Raw genomic sequence first — 26,310 nt, forward strand, 5'->3', positions numbered from 1 at the left:
GGAACAGTAGACAGTGGCCAAGGTGAGTGTGAGGGTCAGTTTATTGGGGGTGGGTAAGGTCAGTCAAAGGGTGGGCTGGCTAGGGTGGGGTATGGCAACAGTTTGTCTGGCCCTCGAGAAACCCAACTTGAATCCAGGGTCTCGTCTGCTTCAAAGTCAAAGTCTTCCTCGACTTTAATCTAGGAGAGGTAAGGAACAAGGCCTGAGTAGGCTTGGAACCCTAGAAAGTGACCATCAGCCTCAGCATTCTTGCTTTCCCAAGCCAGACAACCCCTCCATGCACCTCTGAGGCAATCCCAATGATCCCAGGTCCAAATGTTCTTTAACTTTTCCTCCCCATGCCTGTCTTCTTTTCCACCCCATTTTCTCTGATTGTTCCTCCTCTGCTCCCAACCTTCTCCAGTTATTTTTCCTTCTTTAGGTCTTCCTCCTTCCCTTTCTAAATTTGCCTCCTTTTCTAATCAAGCCTTTGACGGACTTTTTCCAACTCGTTGTCCTTCCCTGCCCAACCCCAGGTCTCCTCCAACCCTTCCTGCTTCACCTCCTTTCTTCAGTTTTCCACAGCCCTGGGCCCCTCATGCACAAGCAGCGGAACCCAGGAGCCCCAGGGCTACCTCCCTCTCCCACCTGCACTGGGGCCAGTTCTGGAGTCAGCACAGCTCCTGTGCGGCGTCCATCCCGGGGCGCTCGCCGCCTCTTACGCCCGCTGGGGCCCTCCCCAGGGGCTGGGCTGCTGGGTTCTGGGGGTGCAGGAGTCCTTCTGGGTGGGGACATCCCCTCTTTCTCTGGAGGCTCATTTTCAGCATTGCCTGGGGTAGGGGTGTCTGTGCCCTGACTGCCCTCATCCTGGTGGGGAGAAGGGGGAGGCAGATAAAGGTTGTGTCCTGGGCTCCCAGTTCCCCCAACCCACCTGGAGACTCAGTGCTCACCTCCAACATGATGGTGAACTGGCTGGCCCGGTAGTCATCCCCGTAAGAGTCTAGCACCCTCATAAGGAACCTGCATGGACAGAGAAGCCATCAGCAGAATAACTTATCTTCTAGCAGTTGGGGAAAAGAGATGGATAGAGCCCAGCCCTCACTCCATCTGAAGACAAAGTTGTCCTCAACCCAGAAGGTGCAGAGCTCTGGAGTCTGAGAATTGAGAGCCAAACACTTGACCAGCCAGTGGACCTTGGGCAAGATAAGGCTACCTTAATTTCCTGCTGTGTAAACAGAGATGACAACCTTAACTGGCTGGGTGCTGTGATAGTGACACTTCAACTAGACGGTTTCTCTAATGTACTTAATGTGATATCAGCACTTATTAAACATTCAAATACATTTTATGTGTGTGATCTCTTTCATTCCATAAATACATATTGAGTGCCTGCTCTGTACCTAGCACTGTTCCAGGTGCTGGGGATATGTTAGGGGACAAAACAAAATCCCTATGCTTATGGAATTCAAGGTCTTGCAGGGGAGACAGACAATAAGCAAATCAACAGAACATCAGAAAGTGGGAAGATGGATGATACCTGGATTGGTATATGCTATAGATTGATGTCCCCCCAAAACTTAGTCCCCACTGTGGACAGTGTAAACAGGATGGGAAATCCTGTTATGGTAATTGAAAGGTGGGGCCTTGAAGAGGTGATTAGATTGTAGGACCATGCCACAGTGAATGGATTAATAATGGTGGTCAGAGGTGTGGTTCTGAGAGCACATGAGAATCTCTGCTTCACCATTTTCTGCCATGTGAGACCTTTGCATTGCTATAAAACCACCACCAAAGAAGACCCTCACCAGATGTGTTTCCCTGGACTTTGGACTTCCCAGCCTCCAATACTGTAAGCAATAAATTTCATTTTCTTACAAATTGCCCAGCTGCTGGTATTTTGTTATAAGCAATAGAAATAGACTAATACAGTACTTCAAAAGGATGGGGGCGGGGGCCTCACTGAGAAGGTGAAGGAATGGCGGAAGGACACTTCTGGTCAAAGGAACAGCAAGTGCAAATGCCTCATGGTGGGAGTGTGCCTGGTGTGTTCTAGGAAGAGCAAGGAGGCATGTGTAGGGCCCTGTCAGCTGTTGTAAAGATGTTCACTTTTATTCTGAGTCAATCGGGAGTCACCGCAGGGTTCTGAGCAGAGTAATTTGGTTATTCTTACATTTTAAAAGGACCATACGAACAACCCCCCAAATTTCTGATACGGTAGGTCTGGGACACTGCCTGCGAACTTGCATTTATTACAAGTTCCCAGGTGGTGGAGAGCTGATGCTGCTGGTCCGGGGGCCACCTGTTGAAAATCATGGGGCTAGGCTCCAGATAAAGAGTTCAGAAAGCATAATTACCCTGTCCAACATGTATTAAATTATTAAGAGAAGTTTAGTATGTCCACATACTTTCTCAACTTTTTAATGTGGTTAACCATAAAGACCACCAGCCCCTTTCATAAACTCTCCTGATCCCACTATGAAATAAAATCTTGGCTAACGGTACAAACAGGGGAGAAAAGGGAGGAGAGGGTTCACCCACGCTGTTGTGAGAAGAGACTTGGGGGATAAGGGAGAGGCAGGAGACCAGTTAGAGAGTAGTAATCCAGGTGAGAGGCCATGTCCCTCAGCCCAGGTTGGTGGCAGTATATTCTGAGGGTAGAGGTGACAGAAGTTCTGATGGATCAGATGTGGGGTTGAAAGAAACAAGCAAAGTGTCCCAAGCAATTCGGGGAGGAGTTCATTCACTGACATGGAATAGCTTTGGGGAGAAGATCAGGGTTGGTTTCAGTTGCACAGTAGACAACCAGAGTCACTGTCCAGCAGGAATATATACAGTTCAGAGCAGAGCTGTAGGTAGAATTAGGAAGTTGGCAGCACTTAGGTGGCCTTTAAACCACAGATCAACAGGAGGTACATATAGACCAGCACTGTCCAGAACTTTCTGGGAGGATGGAAGTGTTCTGTGTCTATGCTGTGCAAGATGGTAACCACTGGCCACCTGTGACTATTATGACTTGGCATGTTGTGAGAGTGACTGACAAACTTGAATTTTTAATTTCATTTATTTTTTATTTCTTGGTGGCTGGCCAGTATGGGGAAACAAATCCTCATTTAATTTTAATTAATTTAAATGGAAATCGTGACCATGGCCACTGAGCACATGAAATGTAGCCAATGTGACTTGAGGAACTGAATTTTTTATTTCACTTCATTTTAATTAATTTCAGTGTAAACTGCCATCTGTGTCTAAATAAGTCATGTCTCGTGTGGCGAGACATCCTTAGGAACTAAATTTTCAATTTCACTGTAATGAATTAAAATTTAATGAATTTAAAATTCTAATTTTAGATAACTAAATTTAAATGAAAGTCACCACCTGTGGCTGGTGGCTGCTGTACTGCACAGCATAGGTTGAGACAGAAGAGGATCCAGGGCTGAGCCCTGGGGAACTGCAGAGTTAGGATTTGGGGAAATGAGAGGATAAAACAGCAATGGCAATCAAGAAGGAACAGCCCAGGAGGCAGGGGAAATCCAGGCTGGTGAGAGACCAGGTTGCCAAGAAAGTGCTTCAAAGAAAAGGACGTATCCAATGGATCAAATGTGCCACATCAAATGAGTCGAGGACCAGGATGAAAACTGATGGATGGACTCAGCATCTTGTAGCCCTTCATCACTAGGCTTGTTCCCATTTTGCTGGGACACAGTGAATGGCAGGGTCAGCATCAAATCTGGGGCAGGAAGACTCCAGGCGTGATGCCCCCCTGGTCACAGTGATACTTGCATGGTGGGAATCTCTGAGCTAGGCTCATCACCTGTGAGTGCTGGTTTAGCCCTCACAGCAGCAGCCTTGTGATACTGGTGTTATCCTTAGCTGACAGAACTGCAGCTCAGAGGGGCATGGCGCTTGCTCAGAGTCGCATAGCATACAAGTGCTTGCAACCAGGTTTGACTATCAGGCCAGTGCCCCTTCTGTTCTGCTATCTTGTCCTGCTCCACCTGGCCCCTCCCCCAGTTAAGCTCTCCTCCAAGACCCAATTCCACTCTTCGTCCCTGTTCACCTCAGCCCCCAGTCCTCATCTCCAGCCTCTCCTCCCTGTGGCCTGTGACAGCCAGGCAGACAGGGAAGATGGGGAGAGGTGGCAAGGGGTGGTGGAAATGTTTGGGAGCAGGGTCTTACGGGCCTAAAGTGGGTGCAAAAGAGGCTACCTCCGTTCCTGCTGAAGTCTTCGAGTTATCCTTTGCACCTGATGGAGCCTGTTCAAGACCCGCTCATTCACCTGCAGAAGGTGGAAAAAAACACAAATCATCTGGATTCCATTCATTCTCCCACTCATTTATTCAACAGATGGTTAATGCAGCACCTTCTATGTACTAAGCTCTGGGGAGACTGCAAAGACCATCCCATAGTCTAAGGCCCTACTTAATCTATTCCTTCCTATCTTCCCATCACCTCCTGCCATTCTCCCTCATCCATACCAACCATGCTGGTATCGAAGCTGATACTTGAGTCCTCTGAGCACTCTCCTATTTGGGCGACTTTCCACATGCTGTTCCTTCTCCTTGGACCACTCTTCCCCAGATATCTACACAACTCACTCCCCTACTCCGTCAAGTCTTAGCACAAATGCTACCTGCTCAAGTAGTCCACCCAGACCTCCTATTAAGTTGTGATACTCACCACAATTCCCATGCCACCACCCATCTACTCTTCCCAGCTTTATTTTTCCTTATAACACTCATTATCACTTTGTATCTTGTTTACTTATTTTGCTTGTTGTCTGTCCACCCAACCATAACATAAGCTCCAAAAGGACAATGATTGTGCCTGTATCCCTCGTGCCTTGGCCAGAGCCTGGCACATAGTAGATACTCAATATCTGCTGAACAAAAATCTTCACATGCTTGAAGGATACCAAACAGGCAGATATGCTAGAGATCAGGCAGGAGGTGGACACTTTAGTTAGGACCATCAGAGAAGACCTGTGGACCCAGACCTGAATGGTGAGGAGACAACTGAGTGACAAGCCAGGAGGAAAGCATTCCAGGCTTAGGGAACATCCCCTGCACACACAGTTTCTGAGGACTCCAGCCTAGACATGGAAGGAGAGAGAGAAATGACTAAGCCAAACAGTGAACCTAATACAGTGGCTGAAGAGAATGCTGCTCCTGGGTCAGAAAGGACTCAGTTTAAATTCTAGCTCTGCCACTTAGCTCTGTGAGCTTGGGCAAATTACTTAACTTCTCTGAGCCTTGAGCTTCTGCATTTATTAAATGGGAATAATAACAGAACCAATTCCTAGGAGGGTGGATTAAGAGCAGAGGCCCAAATTGTGTCCCTTTGGGCTTTGGTATCAATCTGTTAAACAGCGTTCAGAATATCTCCCGTTTCCTGGCTTCCAGCCTCTTCTCTTCCAAAATTCTCCAAAACCATTGTGATGGGTTGAATTGTGTCCCCCCAAAAAGGTATGTTGGGAATTCTAACCCCCAGTACCTCAGAATGTGATCTTAGTTGGAGACAGGATCTTCACAAAGGTAATCAAGTTAAAATGAGATCATTAGGGTGGACCCTAATCTATGTGACTGGTATCATTATAAAAGGGGAAAATTGGAACACAGACTCACACACAGGGAGAATGCCAGGTGAAGATGAGGGCAGAGATCAGGGTGATGCTTCTACACATGAAGGAATACCAGAGATCGCCAGCAAACCAACAGAAACTAAGAGAGAGGCATGAAACAGATTCTCCCTTAGCCCTCAGAAGGAACCAGCCCTGCTGACAACTTGATCTCAGATTTCTATCTCCAGAACTGTGGGATAGTAAATTTCTGTTGTTGCCTTGCACAGTTTGTGGGACTTTGTTACAGGAGCCCTAGCAAACCAATAGAACCATCATCACAGTCTTTCAAACGTGGCCCCATCCCTCTCCTGTTTGAAACACTTCAATGCCTCCCCCTCACTCTCAAGGAAAAAAAAAAAAATCCAAACTTCTTGCCCTGGTGTTCCTGGCCTGTCAAGACTTGGGCTCTGCCTACTGCTCCATCCTCATTCTCACCAAAGAAACTAATGCAATGATTCAGCCCAGAGAACCTGAGTCTGGGGCTGTGGGGATGGAGGAGGAAAAGGATCCAAGGAAGAGTCAGGAGGCAGAATGAACTGGACCTGAGGAATGATCCATGTCAGGGGTATGGGAGATTTAAAGGGCTTGGGCTTTTACCAGAGATCGGTGACACACGTGAGAAGCACGTGTGAGACATTAGAGAGCTCACCTGGGTCGTCAGAAATCTCCTAGAGAAGATAGCTCTCCAGCTGCCTGACACAGTGCCAGACATAATAGGTGCTGAATAAATAAATAGTTAATAAATAAGTGAAAGATTCATTCAGATAACCAAGGAAGGCTGCAGACTGGGAGAGGGGTGGTAATTTAGGCCAGGGGACCCCAAAACAGGGGGCATCCGCACTCACCTACCTGCTCTATCTCCCGGCAGCGCCGACTTAGTGCCTGGTACTTTCTGCGATTTAGTTCCCGCTGGCGCCGTCGCCGACCCCGGGCTGCCTCTTCCTCTTCGTCGCGCTCCCGGAGCTCCGTGCCGCCCAAACCACCGGACACAAATTCTACTTCTGTCTCCAGCTCGCTCTCCAGGATGTGGCCACCAAACAGAGGAGGCAGGGCCAACTCGGAGCCTGGTGGAGCTGAGAACTCCTCAAAGCCCACGGCTGCCATGGTCCTGTACGGATTGGGGTAGGGTGGGGGGGGGGGAGCGGAGGTCAGCGACCCTGGATTCCCGATCCAGATCCCAACTCCATCAGACCCAGGAGTCAGGGCCCAGCCCTTCCTTCCCAGGACCCACAACAGTGCGAGCCCCAACCCCCTCCTCCCAGGATCCAGGAGTCCAGACTTCCGGACCCTTCCTCCCCGAGGACCCAGGGAAGTTCAAGCCCCCAACCCCTCACTCAGACCCAGGGATCCAGGTCTCCAACCTCCTAGTCTCAGATCCAGGAGTCCGGATCGACCGCTAGACTTCTCCTCCCCCAGTACAGACCCCAGTCCCTGAAAGGGTTCGAAGGCAAAGCAGCTGCATGAACTACAAACCCCACCAGCCCTCAGGGTAAAAGCACAGATGGTTGCGCATATACAGCCGCAGGGTCTTTTGGGATTCGCAGTTTTCCACAAAGGCTCAGCCACTTACCCCTCTCTCTGCTCCAGTTCCATCTCTCTCTCAAACCTAGAGGTTAAGCAGAACGCAAAACTACCTGCCCCATCAGACTCACGGCCGAAGAAGCCGGGACTTGGCCCCTAGGCCTTCTGGGAGTTGTAGTTTCCTATTTCTGTCTTCGTTTCCTGCCCCATCCCTCCCACTTCCACCTGGAGTCCCGGCTTAAAGGCCTTGCTTTCTCGTCTAACGCCGCCACCAGTCGTCTTGAGTTGTCACCGTCATTAGTGTCTAGACACCACGTTGTCCGACCACGGCGATTTTCCACTTAGCAGACTCAGTCCGCGGCGGCTCGTGAGCCCGATAGTCCCCTCTCCTCTTTCCTGCTTACTTCTTCTCCGCTTAGCAGGTGCTAATAAAGTTGTTGTTTCATGTGGCCAGGAACATCGCGGGGTGACGACCAATCAGAGCGCAGTTTTGCCTCGATCGCGGCGCAAGTGTACGACGTCATCAGTGAGCGTCGACCTCTCTTGAGAAGCTAATTTCATAGAAACCGTCGTGCGAGGAGGACAGAAGTGAGTGTGGTGGAGGGTGGGGTGGGAGTGGGGCGGTAGGCCAGGCTCCTGGGTCTGGGGGAGGAAGTGTGTAAGAAGAAAGGCGGGACTTCATAGATGGGTTACCCAAGGATTTTCATATGCTCTTACCATGGTATGGCCCTGGGGATATGTCAGGAGCAAAAATTGTTCCCTGCCCTTGTAGAGATTTGACTGATGCTAGGGAGGCGGTCTTAATCCAGTAATTAAATAATCATAAATATATGAAGCGCGTTAGGGTAGACATACAGGGCATGTGGGGCATGTATCACAAATCATTCTACTCTAGTCTGGAGTGGGGTATGTGGGTTGGGAAGGTGAAATATGAGAGCTGACGACTAGGAGGTGTTGGGCTAGTTAAGAGTGAGGGAAAGAGTCATTTAGGCAGCGGGAACCAGTTGTGCGAAGACCCAGAGGTGGGAAGAAGTCTTAGCAAGGTGGTGGTTCTAGGGATGTGTCGTGTCTTGCACGCCCAGGAGCTGGAGATACCGCAGTGCACGAAGCAAACGAAAGTCCCTGTCGTTGTGGAGGTTGCATGCTAGCGGGGTTGATAAACAAGAACCAGGACCTTCTGGGGGAGAATCCCCGCCAGGTAATAAGGAGGGACTTGTTGGGGGACAGTTTTAGGGAACCCTGCTCTCTCTCTCCATAGGCCTCGGGATGTCGCTGGCAGATGAGCTCTTGGCTGACCTCGAGGAGGCTGCGGAAGAGGAGGAAGGAGGAAGCTATGGGGAGGAAGAAGAAGAGCCAGCAATCGAGGATGTGCAAGAGGAGACACAGCTGGATCTTTCGGGAGATTCGGTCAAGAGTATTGCCAAGCTATGGGACAGCAAGATGGTGAGAAAACATGAGCTTCCAGAAGGGGGTGATGGGGCAGTAGCTCTTCTTTTTGAAGAGTCCTGGATTCTGACTCTACTCTGCTTCCCTAACAGTTTGCTGAGATCATGATGAAGATTGAGGAGTATATCAGCAAGCAAGCCAAAGCTTCAGAAGGTACTTTCTTCTCCTCTCCTTCCCTTATTCATTCTCTTGTGGGGCCCCTTGACTCTTTTGCTGTTTGTGGCTTTGAAAATTGGGTGTATCTTTCTCTCAGTCTTTTCCAGAGCTCTCTTCTTTTCTTCCATCCCACCCTAGTTCCCTTTTACTCTAAAAATATATTGTGTTATACAGGTGATGCTTTTTAAGTCCTTATTCTGTGCTGAGCACTTACTAAGTATGATAGGACTTATCTCGGTTTCTCAAACTTCAGTGATTCACAAGACCAGTTACAGAATTTTTGCCACGTTTACAAACCACTCTTTCTATTAGTTACTTAACATTCTCTTTAAATCAGTGGACTTTTTCCTTAAATTTACCTGAGAAGGAAATGTATGACTACTATGAATGGAAAACCGGTATCATTAGGTAAATATAAAATAACCAAAAAATAAATACACAGTTGTTAAAGTATCACCTAAAACCTTTTCTTACTTCCAACTCTGGGGAATGCTGGGTAATCTCTTGAGTACCCAGACAGACTCTTAAGAGGGCAGTCCTATTAACTCCCCCATCTTTCTTCTTGAGGTGAGGCTCTTAAGTGGAATTTGTTGACAACAGAAAGGCAGGGAGGTTGCTGGGCAAAGAATTAGTGTGATCACAGAGCAGAGTTTCAGGAAGACTCACTCCTTCCTTTCTTTAACATTCTCCTGGGCACTCAACTGAATCAGCCCAGGTCTTTGTTCTCAAAATGCTCAGGGTCTAGAGGAGGAGATAGGCCAGGTCCCAGACACTTACTGGTGGTTGGTGTCAAGCTCAAGACACTCTGGATCCATTGGGGAGACTGGCTGACCCTGCCTCAGAGGTCAGGGAAGAATTGATATGAGCTGGACTTTGGAGCATGAATACATATGCCAAGCAAAGAAGAACAGGAAGGGGGCCCAGGGAAAGAGAACAGCATGCCCAGAGGCTTGGACATCAGGAGTGCAAGGGGAGATGCAGGAAAGTGCCAGATCCTACAGAGTTTTGAAGGCCAAGCTGAGGAACTTGATCCAGAGAGCCATAGGCAGCCACAAAAAGTGAAATTTCCTCATGTCACACCAGTCTCAGGAATTCAGTCAGACACAGTCACACCTGGTGTCTGGTAGGAGAGGTGAACCTGAAACATCCCAAATCCAGGTGGCGATTTGTGTCTAATGGAGGTGGCACAAGTGTTGTGGGAGTGCAGAAGAGACATGTGACCCTTCCAAAAGGGGAGGGAGGGATTCTTAGTCACCTGAATCTTAAGGACTTAAAGAGGCATTTGTGTATCAGTGTTAAGATAGACTCTAAAGCCACCTGTTTGGGGTCAGATCTTACCTCTGCCATCTACTGGGTTTGTGACATAAGGCAGAACCCTTCCTTTCTTTGTCTGCAAAATTGGTCTAATTTAATGCCTACTTCCCCAGGTGCCTTTGGATGAACTAAGTTAATACCCATGTGACACTTAGAACAATGTCTGACTCAGGATCGATCCTGTATGTGTCAGCTGCTATGACAACTACTTATGATAATACTATCATCATCATCATTAACACCATTATTATTATTACTAAAGCACGAAGAAAGACTTTCCAGAAACAGACGTGAAGAAGGAACATTCCAGGGAGAGGGAACAGCATGAGCAAAGGCCAGGAGGCGTAAAACAGCCTCAGGTGTTCAGGACACTCTAATTAGTCCTTTATGACTGGGGTGTAATAGAACAGAAGAGGCATGGTGAAGGGATGGGGTTGGGAAGGTGGAGAGACCAGACTGCAGAGTTTGATGAGTCAACAGATACTGACTGAGGGACTCCAATATGCCAAGAGCCATTCTGGGTACCAAAGGTGCAGCCATGGGAAACAGACATAGTACTTGTCCTTGTGGGGCTTCCAGTGTTTTGGGAGGCCTCAAATGTCAATCTGAGGAGCTTGGTTTTTAGCCTCAGGTGTGGAGAGCCACGGGAGGGGTTAGTTCCAGGGTAAGGTGGAGTCAAGTCTAAACTGGCCTGGAAGTCAGGCTGTAGGGAGGGAGATCAAGGTTTGCAGACACATAAACCTGTCCCTTAGTTTACTCTTCGGCCCCTCCTTCCTGCTCCCCTCCAGCCTCATGCCCAGTCTTCCCCAGCTGTGGGACCTGGAAGGGGGTGAGTGTTTAGTCATACACTCACACCCAGACTGTTTCTCATCCTCACAGTGATGGGACCAGTGGAGGCAGCCCCTGAGTACCGGGTCATTGTGGATGCCAACAACCTGACTGTGGAGATCGAGAATGAGCTGAGTGAGTGTCGGCAAGGACAAGCAGAGACAGCCCTGTCTGGTGGCCCTCCCAACCTCCTCCACCATCTTCCCCTGCCGGCCTTTCCCAGGGTCCTGCCCCCAAACTCCTTGTATTAGCTCAAATCCAGGTTCAGCTGCTGTTAACAGAGAGGCGTAAATAAGAAGGAAGTGCATTTTTCTCACGTGTGAAAGTCCAAGTGAGCAGTTGAGGCCTGGTGTAGCATCCTGATTGCCCGTAGGGCCCTGGTTCTTTCTATCTTGTTGATCACCTGTTTCATGGTACAAAGTGACTGCCCCATCTTTACTCATCACCTCCACAACCCCACCAGGAGGGAGGAGAGGGAAGAAGAGGATATAGTTGTTTTCTTTAAGAACATGTTACTTCAGCTCACATTTTATAGACCAGAACTAAGTCATGTTGCCACACCAAGCATTAGGGGCAGCCAGGAAATGTTATATGTTCGTGCTGGGTGTCTGTGCACCCAGTTACAATTCAGGGGTTTGGTTACTAAAGGAAGAATGGGAAATGGGTATTGGGGACAACCAGCAGAGTTTGCCTCCCCCGCTCACTGGACACCTGCCCTCTCTGTTCACCTTAGACATCATCCATAAGTTCATCCGGGACAAGTACTCAAAGAGATTTCCTGAACTGGAGTCCCTGGTACCCAATGCACTGGATTACATCCGTACGGTCAAGGTAAGTAGAGAGGAAGATTGGGGGGGCTCAGGAAGAACCAAGGCTTCTTGACCACCGTTAGTATGAAGAGGGAGGCAGGGCCTGTGCTTGGGCCCCCATCCAAGGGAAAAAAGATTACCTTCATTGAGCTTTCAGCTGGAATGTTCCTGTTAAAGATGGGGTGGGAACAGGAAGCAGGTGAATGAACTGGAATGAGTAATGTCAGAGGCCTTGAAGTTGAGATACTGGACAGGCGTGAACAGCAGCTCAGCTGCTCCCATCTTCTCAGCACAGCAGGGGGCCTGCAAAGGATGTTCTCATGGCTCCTCCACTCAATACTCCATGCTCCTCTCCTGTCCCTGAGTCTCCTGTGAGGGGATTCCCCGTTGGCCTGACATGTGTTTCTGTGGCTGTGGTCAGAGTAAGTGGCGTTCAAATTGAGATCTGAAGACTGACACAGGGGCAGCCATGCAATGATTCGTATAAGTGCAAAGACCCTGAGACAGGAACAAGCCAGGAGGAAGTGAGGAGGGGGATGGAGGTGAAGTTGAAGAGGTCGGAGAAGTCAGACTACGTCAGACCTGTAAGGTTTTAAATCTTACGTGAGAGCTGGGGAGGATTTAGGAAAGAGAGGCAGGTGCAAGTAAAGGCAGGAATAGGAGCAGCCGCTGCATGTGGCCAGGAAAAGAGGACAGTGACAGGGGAGGTTTGTGTCATCAGACCTGTGCTCTGGTGGGCCAGCAGGTTTGTTCATGGCATCAGGTCTTCTCTGGATGGCCACTCAGCTTGAGTTCCATTTCCTGATTGGCCAAAGCAGAGCAGATGGTTCTAATGCTTTGAGCAGTGAAGTTCTTGGAGGCAGAAGAGGCCCCCAATGTGCAGACCCCAACTTTCCCAGTGTCCTCAAGAAGAGATCCAAGTGGGTGCTGAGGCAGGAGAGCTTCTAGAACCTTCTTGGATTCCCATACCTTCCCCCCAACCCCTGCCCTTCCCTTCACGCCCTCAGGAGCTGGGCAACAGTCTGGACAAGTGCAAGAACAATGAGAACCTGCAGCAGATCTTGACCAACGCCACCATCATGGTTGTTAGCGTTACTGCCTCCACTACCCAGGGGTACGTAAACTGCCGAGGGGCAGGCACCAGGCCTACCTCAGGCCCATCTAACAGCAGAAACCAGAATGGGCAGGATAGGGGCCCCAACCCAGGGCAACCAGGGAGGTGCTGGCCAAGAACTACATTCCCAGCAACCCCTGTGTCCAGGCCTCTGGGGCTGATGGGGCTTAGGATTGTCCTGCATCTGCACATGTGTACACATAATTGCACACACAAATACGAGTGCATGCACATACACACACACACACACAGTTGAGAGGATAGGGCTTTGACACCAGTCAGATAGCATACACAGGAAGGCTGGGGTCCATCCCATCCCTGTAGGCAGCAGCTGTCAGAAGAGGAGCTGGAGCGGCTGGAGGAGGCCTGTGACATGGCACTGGAGCTGAATGCCTCTAAGCACCGTATCTATGAGTACGTGGAGTCCCGGATGTCCTTTATTGCGCCCAACCTGTCCATCATCATTGGAGCTTCCACGGCAGCCAAGATCATGGGTGAGGCCCTAGAGCTGGCTCCCACAGATGAGGTCTGCTGACGTGTTGTGTGACCTTGGGGAAATGGGGGTTTGGGCACTCGGGGCTGCAGTGCCCTGTCTCACTGTCCCTCCCCCTGTCAGTTCTCCTGGAGATCACAGAGGTCAACCATCCTGACACAGATGCACAGAGGAAGGATGGAAATCCTGATTCTGCATCAGCCCCTGAGTCCTTAGCAGAGCTGGGGCCATATAGGCTGTAAAGGAAGGAGGCAGCACAGCTGGCAGAAAGGCCAGCATTCCTTGACCAGCAGATCTAGACAGTTGCCAGCTCTGCCTTGGACCCATGGGACAGTCTGCAAGTAGTAAAGTTGGTTCTTTGAGCTTTAGCTTTTTCTTTAAGATGGGGATGCTAATCCACAATGTTTTAGGATTAAATGATGGGTCCTCTCCTCCCCAGGAGCCCTCTGCAGTCTCAGGGTGCCCCTTGGACTCCTCCCATTCAACTAGGAAAGACTTTCAAGGGTAGTTTGGCAAAGCAGCTGTGTTAGTTTGTTCAGGCTGCCATAACATAGTACAACAGACTGGGTAGCTTGAACAACACAGATTTATTTTCTCACAATTCCAAGGGTTAGAAATTAAGTTCTCAGCAGGGTTGGTTTTTCCTGATGCCTCTATCCTTGGCTTGTAGATGACCATCTTCCCCCTGTATCTTCACATGGTCTTTCTTCTATGCGTGTCTGTGTCCTAATCTCTTCTTATAAGGACATCAGTCAAATTGGATTAGGGCTTGTCCTAAGGACCTCATTTTAACTTAATCACTTCTTTAAAGACCCTATGTCTAAATACAGTTACATTCTGAGGTACGGGGAGTTAGGACTTCAGTATATGAATATCGAAGGGACACAGTTCAGCCTCTGACAGCAGCCTTGGGTGGAAGGCATGTGCCAAGTCGCAGAGTAGTAAGAAGCATTGATTTAAGGGCAGGATAATCCTTGCTCCACCCGACTGAGCTCGCATTCTTGGGCAAGTGACTTCAGGTGCCACTGTTTCCCAAGTGATTGGGGGTTGTATTAGTTTCCTCTTGCTGCCATAACAAATTTTGATGTGTTTAGTGGCTTAAATGACACAATTTATTATCCTATGGTTCTGGAGGTCACAAGTCCAACATGAGTCTCACTGGGCTAAAATCAAGGTGTCAGCAGGCTGTGTTCCTTTATGGAGGCTCTTGGGAAGAATCCATTTCTTTGCCTCTTCCAACATATAGAGGCCACCTGCATTCTTTGGCTCATGGGCCTTCCTCCATCTTCAAAGTCCCCTCTCTCACATCACTCTGATCCTTACTCTTCTGCCTCCCTCCTCCACTTTCAGAGACTCTTGTGATTGCACTGAATCCACCTGGATAACCCAGGCTACCCTCCCATCTCAATGTCCTTAACTTAGTCCTAACTGCCAAGTTCCTTTTGTCATGTGAGGTCCCATATTCACAGGTCGCAGGAATTAAGATGTGAACATCTATGGAAGGTCATTTTTCTGCCTCCCACACAGGTTACGATGCCTGTGTTGGAGGCTTATTTTAAGGATTCATTTGTTTAGTGAGACAGTCTACCTAACCCTTAAAACATCCAGCACAGGGCCTGGCACACAGCAAACTTCTATCCATGGTAGAGACATTTACCTGTAGTACCTCTTCCCCTCCCCGGTACCCACAAACAACTCACTGGAAACCCAGAGAGGAACCACACCCAGGCTTGTCATCAAGGAGCTTCCAGTTTGCTGAAAACAGGTCCAAAACACAGACGTGATCCCCAGAATGAGGGCAGTGTTGCTTAGCACATACTTTGGGGTCAGTTTCCTTTTGGGCCACTTCCTCACTGTGCACCCTCAGGCAGGTTGCTGAGCCTTTCTGAGCCTCCTCTGAATCTCTCACTCTGAAATGATACAGGTTAGCCCTCTCTGGCTACAGGGATCCAAAAAGAACCTCACATAAATGTGCACAAAGCATGGTGAGCCTCCAAACAGATGACCCGTGTTCCTTCTGACCTGCCCCCTCTCTCCCTCTTTCCTTCCTGCTGCAGGTGTGGCTGGTGGCTTGACCAACCTCTCCAAGATGCCTGCCTGCAACATCATGCTGCTCGGGGCCCAGCGCAAGACACTCTCAGGCTTCTCATCTACCTCAGTGCTGCCTCACACTGGCTACATATACCACAGTGATATCGTGCAGTCACTGCCCCCGGTGCGCACTTTCTCACCCCTTGGCCTCCCCACTCTGTGGAGCCTTGTGCTGTACCCAAAACAACCTGAACGGGTCACCCTCTCTCCTCCTCTTCTGTCACAGCCAACAGGAATAGTCAAGAACCTGGTGAACAGGGTAGCATGGGGCATGAGAATGAGGATGCTGGAGCAAACAAGCCCTGGTGCTGGGATCTTGGCAGCACCACTTACCAGTTGGGTGACCTCAGGCAAGATGCCTGAGTTCTCTGTGCCTCAGTCTCCCCTGCTATAAAGTGGGTAGAACAGTATCTGTTTCACGAGGTTGTGATGAGGACCTAACATATACAAAGCATTTATAAATCAGGTCTAGCACATAACAAATGATGCAAGGGCCAGCTTGCAAGTTTGGGGGGTTCCCAGAACCACCTCAGGTTCAATAATTCACTAGAAGGAATCAGAGAACCTGCTGAAAGCTGTTATGCTCACAGTTATGGTTTATTACAGGGACAGGATACAAATTAACATCAGCTAAAGGAGGAGATACATAGGGCAGAGTCCAGGAGCAATTACCACTCTCAGAGCTTCAGTTATCCTTTCCCTGAGGAGTCAGGACACATTACTCTCCCAGCATCATTATGTGACCACACACACAAAATATCACCAACAGGAAGGCTCACCAAGCCTTGGTGTTCAGGGTTTGTATTGGGGCTTGGCTGTGCAGACACAGTTGTGTTGCCCATGGGCTCATCTCAGTCTCCAGGTTGACTGATACCCCATGACCCAAAGCCCCCACCCTAAATCACGTGGTTGGTCTTTTCTGTGTAGCCAGCTCTACACAAACTAAATGTCATTATAACCATCTGGTTGGCCCAAGGCCCTCAGACCGACAAAGATTACCTCCCAGGAACTAAAGGCAAAGGCCACACCTCTTGGGCAAGGTTAAATTGTTTACTACACATAGCTGCTGCCAATTTTATTATTTTTACTATCATTGTCTTTATTATTATTTGTGTCTTGTGGCCATGGATTTTATATGCATCCTCTTGGTGTTTCCTAAAATGGGCCACCTACCTCTAGAAGCACAGGATGAGTTTCAGTGATGTTTTTTATTCTAAGCACTGCATATTTTTTTTTTTTTATTATTTAAGAATTTCCCATTTGTGGTAGTGCAATTAAGTTGTCTACTTAAATGGGTTTGCAGTTTCTGAAAGTATTTTAAAAGAGAACATTGATGATAACTTGGTTTTTTTGTTTGTTTTGGCGGCTGGCTGGTATGGGTATCTGAATCCTTGACCTTTGTGTTATAACACTGCTCTCTAACCAACTGAGCTAGCCAGCCTTCCCAATAATTTGTTAATAAGTCTTACAGCAACATAACAGTAACAGTTGAAATGCCAACAGGCAGAAATTGAGAGAGTTGTGGCTGGAGTTTTGGAAATGCTCAGTAATCTCATTGAATTCTCACAACTCTTTAAGGTAGATACTGATTTTCCTCCACTCCTGCATACTACCACCCCACCACCCACTTCACAGATGAGGAAACTGAGGCACAGAAAGTCAGTGACTGATCCAAAATCACACAGGTAGTAGAGCTCCTCTGAGTTTGGGCTGTGTGGCCACAGAGCTGGGCTGCTACCCCTCAGGTATGTTCCTAGCACCTTCTACCTCCAGTCTCAGGTGCGTCTTCATGCTTTTCTTTCTGCAAGGGTCACAGGTTGGGATTGAGAACACAAACAGGAGACAAAACAGGCCCTGGCACAGACAGGCCTGGGTCCAGATCCTGGCTCTGTTGTTCTGTTGCCCATTGACCTTAGACACGTGTTCCCCCACCCTGCCCAGCCTCCTCTTCCTCCTGGTGGGATGGGAGAATAGCAATGTTGATGGCCAATGCTGCGTGGGCGTTTCCAAGCCCTGCCTGTCAGCTTTCTCTGTTCATCTTCATGGTGAACCTCTAGGTTAGGCACCGCTGCTGAAGCAGACCCAGGGATGCCAGCAGGTTGCCCAGAGTCGCAGACCTGGGAGGAAGGAGAGTGGACATTGGAACTCAGCACTGGTGGGCCTGGGGCCCAGGGCTCCAGCCCCTTTATCCCCTTCCTCACAGCCTGAGGCATGTGGGTTACACCAGTCCTTGGGAGCCTGTCACACAACAGGCCATGCTGTTCACCAAGGGCCATTCCCTCACTCATCTGTATGTCCCAGATCAGTTCAGGCACAGGCTGTGCATGTCACAGGCTCATAAGGGAGGCCAGGGGTGGCCATCACTTCACAGTGGCTGAGAGCTGGGGGCTCTGCAGTCAGCTCTTGGTTTGGAGCCCTGGCTCTGTCACTGCGTGGCTCTGTCTCCCTGGTCATGTGATTTAGAACCTCAGTTTCCATATCTGATTTTTCTTTTTTGGTGGCTGGCTGGTATAGGGATCCAAACCCTTTGACCTTGGTGTTTTAACAACATACTCTAATCAGTTGAGCCAACCAGCCAGCCCGTTTCTACATCTGAAATGTGGGGTCAATGATCACACCAGCCTGATGTTTGAATATTCAGTGAGGTGATCCACAGGGCTTGTTTAGCACAAGTCCTGGCATGTAGAATGTGCTCCTCAAGAGTTCCCTGCTGGTGTTTTCATAATTGTTACCTGTTTTCATCATCAATGTGTTTAACTATCATCCTTATCTGGACCCTGCCACTACCAGCCACGATGTCTGGGCAGGTGGCTCTTCTCCCTGTCCTTGGCCTTTATATGAAATGGGGATAAGAGCTTGCACCTCTAGAGCCTGTTGGGAGGAGATGAGCAATATGTGTAAAGCCCTATTCCTGGCGCGTGGGATAGAACTGGCCCCGTGATGAGAAGTAGCCGCCGTTGCCGTCATTACCACTGTCTTTCTGCTTGGCTCACACACTCTGCCCACCTTTTCCATTGCTCTAGGATCTTCGCAGGAAGGCAGCCCGGCTGGTAGCTGCCAAGTGCACGCTGGCAGCCCGCGTGGACAGTTTCCATGAGAGCACAGAAGGGAAGGTGAGAGGTGGGCGGGCGTCTGTCTGGGTCTGTCTAGGGGGAGGGCTATCATCAGGGAACCCACCACAAATGCTTGCTGTCCTAAGGGCAGAGGTGGGTGTATCTGTCTGTGACCTCCCCTATTGAGGTCAGTGTATTAGTTTCCCAGGGCTACTGTAACAAAGTAGCCAAAGTTAGCAGCTTAAAACAACAAGGTTTATTGTCTTACTGTTACAGTCCTGTAGTTCAGAAGTCCAAAATGAGTTTCACTGGGCTAAAGTCAAGGGGTCAGCAGTTTATTCTGGAGGCTCTAGGGGAGATCCATTCCTGTGCCTTTTCCAGTTTCTAGAGGCTGCCCACATTCCTTAGCTCATGGCCCCTTCCTCCATCTTCAAAGCCAACCGTGTAGAATCTAAATCTCTCTCTGACTCTGCTTCTGTCTCCACAGCTTCTATGACTTTATTTAAGAACTCTTGTGGTTATATTGAGCCCATGCTGATAATCCAGAATAATTTCCCCATGTCACATGATTAACCTAATCACTTGCAAAGTCTCTTTTGCCATGTAAGGTAACATTCACAGGTTCTGGGAATTAGGATGTGGACATTTTTGGGTGTGTGGAGGGGCATTATTTCACCTACCACACCAGGATTCATTCCCTCTACCATCAGGGGATATTATTCAGGTAATTATTCAGGTATCTTCTGTCTTCCCTGGTAGACTTATTCGGGAAAGTAGACATGTTTTCTGTCTTGTGCATTGTTTTCCAAACACACAGCCTGGCACAGTAGTGTTCAGTTTCTCTCTCCCATTCTCTCTCTTTCCCATTCTCTCTCTCACCACTGGTCTGGATGCAGGGGATACAGCAGAGAACAGCACAGACGAAAACCCTGCCTCCATGGCATTTATATTCTAGTTGGGGCTGGGTGAGGTAAAATCTATAGTGTGTCTAGAAGTGCTAAGTAAATGCCAAGAAGAAAAATAAAGGAAATTGGGATGTCAAGGGAGGTTAGATGCTGATTTACCTAGGATGTCAGGGAGGGCTCCTCTGAGTAGGTGAAGTTTTAACGTAGACCTGAATGAAGTTAGGGAGCTATTCATATGGATACTTGGGAGAAGCATATTCCAAGCAGAGGGATTGGTCAGTGCAAAGGCCCTAAAGCTGGAGTGCAGCAAGCCCTGGGGTGGGTGGGTAAGATCCTGGTAAAATCCAGGGGCAGATTATGTACAGCCTTATGAGCCCTGGGAGACCTTTAGCTGCAGTGGAGTTGCTGAAAAGGGGGCCAATTTGGGGTCTCTTCTGAAGGAAGAACCTGGTGGTAACTGCAATGTGGAATTGAAACAGCAGAGTTCAGGCTGCCCAACTCCAGGGTGTTGCCATTTGCTAACCAGGATAGAATGAGGGCCGAGGCTGGAGAGGAGGAGCAGGAATTCTGCTTGGCCTTGTTATGTTTGAAGGGCCCATTAATGATCCAGATGTCAAGGAGACAAGTTGTCTACAGGGTGAATATCTCAGAGAGGTCTGAGTTCCAGGTAGAAGTTTGAGGGGCATTAGGTTGTAGATGGAACTTAAAACCCCTGAGAGCTGATGAGATCTTCCAGGGCCCAAGGAGGCAGGAGTGAGACCCTAGGGTGGGCACTGTGCTCAGGCAGACAGATGGATGAGGCCCCAGTGGGCAGTCCATGAGAGTGGCTACCACAGTCTCCCCTTCGCCCCATCCCCAGGTGGGCTATGAACTGAAGGATGAGATCGAGCGCAAGTTTGACAAGTGGCAGGAGCCGCCACCCGTGAAGCAGGTGAAGCCACTGCCTGCGCCCCTTGATGGACAGCGGAAGAAGCGGGGAGGCCGCAGGTGAGGGGCCCTTGGGGGCTGGTGGGGGTGGGATGGGGAGTCAGGAAGGGAAGAGGCTGATGCCCTCCCAGCTAACCCCTGGTGCCCCCTGTTCATCATCTGCAGGTACCGCAAGATGAAGGAGCGGCTGGGGCTGACGGAGATCCGGAAGCAGGCCAACCGCATGAGCTTCGGAGAGGTCAGACCCCCCCTCCCCACCAGCTGTGGAACTTCAGGGGTCCTCCCACCCTCTTCCTCACCGCCCACAGGCAGTGAGCCCCGGAGACCTTCCTCTTCTGCTTCCTACTGCATTCTCTCCACTCCATCCTATGGCGCCGGCTCAGATCTGGGGTACTACCCCAGCCTCCTCCCTGGTCCCCTGGCTTCTGCCTTCTCCCCTCCCCATCCACCCAACCCCAAAGCAATCTTTGTAACCCTCAGAGCTGGCTGCCCTCACCTGTCTCCCCATCTCAGAGACCCTGCAGCTTCCCATGACCCAGGCTCCTCAGCTAGGCCCTGCAGGCCTCCCAGTCTCCTCTTTCCCTGCCCTAAGGCTCAGCTGACACTCCCAGTGCTCTACTGTACATGCCCCTGCTCAGACTTTACTCCCACCAGTCCCTTTTGTTACCTGAGTGTCATCCTCCTGGTCTTGCAAGAACTAGCTCAGATGCCACTTCATCTGTGAAACCAGTCCTGGTTCTTGACACCCCCGACACACGTGTAAGGAAGGAATGGCCTGTTTCAACTCAGCACAGGGAGCAGCACCAGAACCCATATCCTTGCAGGGTCCCCAGCATCATCTGTGTGCAGGCGGGTCCCAAGGCCTCAGCCAGGCTCACCACACTTGGGACTGAGTGGGGACCTGAACAGGTGCCTGTGGGACCAGCCAGCTGGTGAATGCCTGGGCTTCCAGCTGGTTGAGGGGGCACCTGAGAGGTTGGCTGAGGGCAGGACCTGGTCTTAACTGCAGGATGCCTTCCCCTTCCCACCAGATTGAGGAGGATGCCTACCAGGAGGACCTGGGCTTCAGCCTGGGCCACCTGGGCAAGTCGGGCAGTGGGCGTGTGAGGCAGACACAGGTGAACGAGGCTACCAAGGCCAGGATCTCCAAGACACTGCAGGTAAGGGCCAGGCCCAGGTGGGACTGCGTAAGGGAGAGGTGAGAGATAGGCAAGCTCAAGTCATAGCTTCCACATTCTTCCTACAGCGGACCCTGCAGAAGCAGAGTGTGGTGTACGGCGGGAAGTCCACCATCCGTGACCGCTCCTCAGGGACTGCCTCCAGTGTGGCCTTCACCCCACTCCAGGTACTGCCCTGGCCCCCACTGGAGTCAGTAGGGTGACTCTGGGCTGGTTCCACTCCCTAGTCCTCCGGTGACCTTGGCAAAGCTCCTACTACTCTTTACCTGTAAATCAGGTATGTGATAGAATTCCCCTTGCAGGGTTGTCATGGAGGCACATCAAGGGCTTAGGCAGCTCCTGGCACACAGTAAGTGCCAAAGGTTAGCAGTGACAAGAGGTGGTAAATAGTCATGGTCGAGAGCACAGATTGGCTTTAGAGTTGGGACTAGTACTGTCCAAGTGACCCAGTCACTCTCTGTGTGACCAAAAGCAGGTTACACCTCCTCTCTGAGCCTCTGGGTTCTCACCTTGGAAATGGCCAGGGCAGTTAAGGTATAACTTTGGGGCCACACTCAAGAAAGTTCTTAATTAGATGGGCTTGGACATCACACTTGGGTCCAGGTCCCAGTACAGCCAGCAGTGAGCAGTGTGGAACATGGACAGTCACCACAACATCAGTGCCTCAGTTTACTCATACACAGAATAGGGCAAGTCTGCCCCATAGTGTTGTGAGGGAGCACTGAGGTCATTTGCTGAGTTCCAAACACTGTTCTAGGCTCTGGAGATAAAGTGATGAACAAAAGAGACAATGAGTCTTGCCCTCGTGGAGCTCATAGGTTGGTGGGGGGGGGCAGACAAATGAGTAAATTCACAGTGACCTAGAAGGTGGCATGTGCCAAGGAGAAAAAGAAGGAAGGAAGGGAGACAGGGAGGTGGGGCAGGGGAGGTTTTAGTTTGAGAGCAGCTAAGGAAGGCCTCAGCGAGAAAATAATAATTATCATATTGATTCAAACCCAAGCCTGAACAAAAAGGAATTAAAAAAAGGAATTACCATGTTGAATCTATTTAGAACTGTGCTGGTCATGTCAGGTCCCAGCACCAGTCATTATGATCATCAGTGGGGTTGGTGTGATTTGTGCTGGGACCTTGGGCCAGCTTCTTTCCTCTGGGACTCAGTTTCCTTATCCAGAAACTGGGCGGGATTGGCTGTTCTCAAACATTGGTGTTTTTAGCATCACCTGGGGAACTTGTTAGAAATCCAGACGCCCAGGTCTCCCTCCCCTTCCCCCCAGACCCACTGAATCAGAATCTCCCAAGGGGCGGGAGATGCTGGGGACTGGCAAACTGTTCTCATGTCCCTCTGAAGCCTGAGGACCATCAGGAAGGGCCTACAGGGCTCTGACTGTTGTGATTCTCTTACTGGGTTGGGGAGGCCCAGCAGTCTCCGTACCCTATCTACCGTCCCGTCTCTCTCACCCACCCAGGGTCTGGAGATTGTGAACCCACAAGCAGCTGAGAAGAAGGTAGCTGAGGCCAATCAGAAGTATTTCTCCAGCATGGCTGAGTTTCTCAAGGTCAAGGGTGAGAAGAGCGGCATCATGTCCACCTGATGGGCTGCATGCACCCTAGGTGGCCGCCCACTGAAGGGACACAGTGACTTGGCCCCTCTGAAGGCATTGGGATCAGGGCTGGGAGATACTGATGGTGAGAGCCTGCCCTGCCTGGCCATTGGCCCCATCATTCCAGGAAGGCCTTGGAAGAGGCCCAGCGCAGCCCAGCTCAACCTCCCCCAGGACAGAGATTGCAGCCCTATTTAGGGGGCAGAGCAGGTGTTCATCACGTCTTGTCTTTTTAACTGGGAAAGGAGATACTTTTTTTGGAAAGTGTACAATTTTTTTTTTCTTTTGGCAGCTGGCTGGCTGGTATGGAGATCTAAACCCATGTCCTTGGTGGGAAAGAGTACAATTAAAGGCACATTATCAAGATTTGTCCTCGAGGAGTGATCATTTGTTAAACACCTGGGGCAACTGAAGGGTCAGAGCTACAGGGGTTTGGGAAAAGAGCTCGGGCTTCCAATCAAGGAGGCATCCAGGTGATATCTGGACCCAACTCTGGCCCATCACTTCTTCATCATAGGATCCCACAAAAAGAAAAGTCCTCTCCATCTTCAGACACCTTGGAGAATGTCAGTCATTTTGATACCTAAGCAGTGTGGCTGCTGAAATCCCCAGCTTTCAACACAGGCTGACTTGGATTGCTCTGGTGTCTTGGGCAAGCAGCCCCACCTTTCCAAATCTTGACACCTAGGAGGACTGGAAAGAATGCACAGAAAGCACTTAGTACTGGACTCACCATCGGGGCCCAATGACTGGGTCTTTTTGTTATTTTTAACCAATGTTTCTTGAGGGGGTGTGCCAATTCCTGACAAAGGTAAAGTAGGCAAGCTCCCTTCCCTAGTAGGAACTAATTACTATAAAAGTTCCTGCCAGGTGAGTGAAAGGAGCACACCTCCCCTCCCTATCCCACTCCTCAACTGTCTTGGGAACTGGGGCTCAGCCAAGGGTGCCTTCATTTGGGCTGAGGGGGATCGTGGCATGATGGTTGGGGGAAAGGCATTCCAGGCAAGGGAACAGCATGGGCAGTCCCAGCACATGGCAGAGACCTTGGCTTCCCTGTAGAGGATAAGAAGAGTGACTTCAGGGGGCTACTTTTACTCTGCTCTGGAACTGGGTTTCACAGTGGTCCTAAGGAGAGAACCCTAGTAACATGACCTGCATGGTTACTCAAGTGGTGGGTACAAAGACAAGAATCAGCCCTGGTGGAAACGTGATGACTCCCGGTCTCCACCATCTTCCCCTCCCTCTCCTCTCTAGCTTACTCTTTCCCTGTGTCACTCTGGCTTCCTGGGTCCTGTTTCTGAGATCTTGCTCTTGTGTTCCTCTCTCTGGGTCTCCCTCTGTCATCACTCTATGTGTCTCTGAATCCCAGTCCCTCCCAAAACCCAGAGCTCTGTCTCTGGACCTCATCAGCAATCTCTGAATCTCTCCCCTCTCAGGTCAAAGAGTATATACACCTGGGAGGTTCCTCTTAATGACCTAACTACCCTAGGTTACATAACTCTTTCCCCAGTTTTATCTGAGCCTTTAGGTCAGGCCTCTTTGGAAATGATAGCGTTTGCTGATCTCTGCCTATGGATCTGCTAGGGAAGGACCATTCATCCACAACTCTGTTCAGAATCTCCCATCACCCCTGGCCAGAGTAGGGTGCATGAAGATGTGAATCTCAGGAAAGGAATCTGAGTCACTTGGCCTTACAGTCCTGTGTACTCTTACAACAGATTCTGAAAATTTAATATGTTTCAGAATTACCTGGAGGGCTTGTTAAAACATAGTTGCTGGGCCCACAATTTCTTAGTCTGGGGTGGGGCTCAAAAATGTGCATTTTAAACAAGTTCCCAGGTGATGGGAATCATCTCAGCAATTTTAGAAATTACCGATGTTTGGCCCACCCTTGGAAATTGGAAATTGATTCAATTGGTCTAATACAAGCCTGGGTACCTGAATTATTATTATTATTATTTTATTTTATTTTTAGCTCCCCAGGTTTTTCTAATGTGCAGCCAAGTTTAAGAAACATCACTAGATCCTTGCTGCTCAAAGTGTGAACTGTGAACCATCAGCATCACCTTGGAGCTTGTTAGAAAAGCAGAATCTGCATTTTAACAAATCCCTAGGTGATTTCTGAGAAGTGTGAAAGGCACTGCTCCATTCGGGGACCACACTTTGAATAGCGAAGCTCTAGATCAATAAATCAACTCCAATGAGCATCACCTGGGAAGTTTGGAAAAATACAGATTCCTAGGCTTCACTCCATAAGGTCTCTGTGGGCCTAAGAATATGCATTTTTATAAGCATTCCTCTGGCTCTGCTGATGGAGGTGACGTTCGATGGCTAGATACATGGTCATGTTCCTTTCTCCCTTGAATTTATCTTACTTTCTTCCATCTAGAGAGGAAGGGGGTAGATCTGGCTTCCCATCTTGACTGTGTGACCCTAGGCAAATGCCTCCCAGTTCATGAAAGGCACAGTATCCAGTAAGTTTTTACCACAAGTCATTTCTCGCATTCATTCGTCTGTTCATTCAGCAGTGGTTACTGAGTGCTTTCTGTGTGCTAAGCGCTGGGCAAAATCCAGCCAGGGGCCCCCAAAATTATGAAAATGACGCGAATAGGGCTCACATGAGCATTCAGCACAGGAGGTCAGAGTTTTCAGAGCTGAAATCTTTAACAAGCAGGCAATACGGAGGCAACCGAGGGAGAGGAGAGCGCAGCCTCATCAATACCTTCTGCAGCGTCCTCATAAAACTGAGGAAACGGAGGTGCGGAGGAGAATGACAGTCCCACGGTCCGGTCACGTAACTAGTCAGAGGCAGGACAAAAACTCCACGCCTCACGCTTCCCAACCAATTCTGCTATGGATGGTGCCAATGACTTAGAAGCAAGTCTCTGGTTCCTTCCTTCTTTCATTCAGCAAATATTGAGTTTCAGGGATGTGCCAGACAGACTCTTGGGAGAAAGACGATGCAGCTGACAGACCTGCCCACCTAGCCGGGACGCAGAAAGATGTGCTAGAGTCCCACACCTGCCGGCTACGCCCTCTTTCACACGCATTATTTAGCAGGTGCCGCCCAATCGCTACGCTATTGGCCAAACTGTACTGAATGACAACAGTCAGGACCAACGAAGGGAAAGGAGTGGACTTTCTTGCCCAGCTCCTCCCCCTTGGCCCCGCTACTGTTTTGATTGGCAGATGGCTCCGGTTCGGCCCCAGCTTTGAAGGCACCTGTCTGTCTCTCATTAGGTACGCTGCCTTTAACGCCCACTCTCCATGCCTTCTTC

At 49.7% G+C, this 26,310-nt stretch overlaps 2 protein-coding genes across 4 annotated transcripts; one reads left to right on the forward strand and one right to left on the reverse strand.

Annotated features, from left to right (window-relative positions):
• Nucleotides 1–23: 23 nt before the first annotated feature.
• On the reverse strand, nucleotides 24–7,525 carry TFPT (TCF3 fusion partner). Of its 3 annotated transcripts, none has more exons than XM_063088758.1 (6): nucleotides 7,167–7,525; nucleotides 6,446–6,704; nucleotides 4,185–4,255; nucleotides 930–999; nucleotides 628–846; nucleotides 24–179 (listed from the first exon to the last, which is right to left on the reverse strand). In XM_063088758.1, the coding sequence occupies exons 1-6, from the start codon at nucleotides 7,187–7,189 to the stop codon at nucleotides 60–62; spliced, it is 762 nt and encodes a 253-aa protein (XP_062944828.1). In that variant the 5' UTR covers nucleotides 7,190–7,525; the 3' UTR covers nucleotides 24–59. The 3 variants fall into 3 exon arrangements, with proteins under 3 accessions (XP_062944828.1, XP_062944829.1, XP_062944830.1); XM_063088759.1 differs by lacking the exon at nucleotides 7,167–7,525 and adding an exon at nucleotides 6,958–7,036; XM_063088760.1 differs by lacking the exon at nucleotides 628–846.
• Nucleotides 7,526–7,651: 126 nt separating this feature from the next.
• Nucleotides 7,652–23,398, forward strand: PRPF31 (pre-mRNA processing factor 31). Its single transcript, XM_063089890.1, has 14 exons — nucleotides 7,652–7,705; nucleotides 8,376–8,560; nucleotides 8,656–8,716; nucleotides 10,913–10,996; nucleotides 11,595–11,692; nucleotides 12,678–12,784; nucleotides 13,109–13,278; nucleotides 15,335–15,492; nucleotides 18,392–18,481; nucleotides 20,186–20,313; nucleotides 20,419–20,491; nucleotides 21,285–21,413; nucleotides 21,500–21,598; nucleotides 22,898–23,398. The coding sequence occupies exons 2-14, from the start codon at nucleotides 8,384–8,386 to the stop codon at nucleotides 23,021–23,023; spliced, it is 1,500 nt and encodes a 499-aa protein (XP_062945960.1). The 5' UTR covers nucleotides 7,652–7,705; nucleotides 8,376–8,383; the 3' UTR covers nucleotides 23,024–23,398.
• The last annotated feature ends 2,912 nt before the right edge of the window (nucleotides 23,399–26,310 follow it).

This window comes from Cynocephalus volans, chromosome 3 (genome assembly GCF_027409185.1).
Source record: "Cynocephalus volans isolate mCynVol1 chromosome 3, mCynVol1.pri, whole genome shotgun sequence".
Classification (NCBI taxonomy): Eukaryota; Metazoa; Chordata; class Mammalia; order Dermoptera; family Cynocephalidae; genus Cynocephalus; species Cynocephalus volans.

What these genes read in the sequence shown, in the direction of transcription:
- PRPF31 (XM_063089890.1), top strand. Translation starts at nt 8,384, where the DNA reads ATGTCGCTGGCAGATGAGCTCTTGGCTGACCTCGAGGAGGCTGCGGAA. An exon ending in ACTGCCTCCACTACCCAGGG is followed by an intron (nt 12,785 to 13,108) that starts GTACGTAAACTG and finishes CCATCCCTGTAG; the next exon opens with GCAGCAGCTGTCAGAAGAGG. An exon ending in TCGTGCAGTCACTGCCCCCG is followed by an intron (nt 15,493 to 18,391) that starts GTGCGCACTTTC and finishes CCATTGCTCTAG; the next exon opens with GATCTTCGCAGGAAGGCAGC.
- TFPT (XM_063088758.1), bottom strand. Translation starts at nt 7,189, where the DNA reads ATGGAACTGGAGCAGAGAGAGGG. An exon ending in AGACTTCAGCAGGAACGGAG is followed by an intron (nt 1,000 to 4,184) that starts GTAGCCTCTTTT and finishes CTGTCCATGCAG; the next exon opens with GTTCCTTATGAGGGTGCTAG. An exon ending in CAGAACTGGCCCCAGTGCAG is followed by an intron (nt 180 to 627) that starts GTGGGAGAGGGA and finishes TACCTCTCCTAG; the next exon opens with ATTAAAGTCGAGGAAGACTT.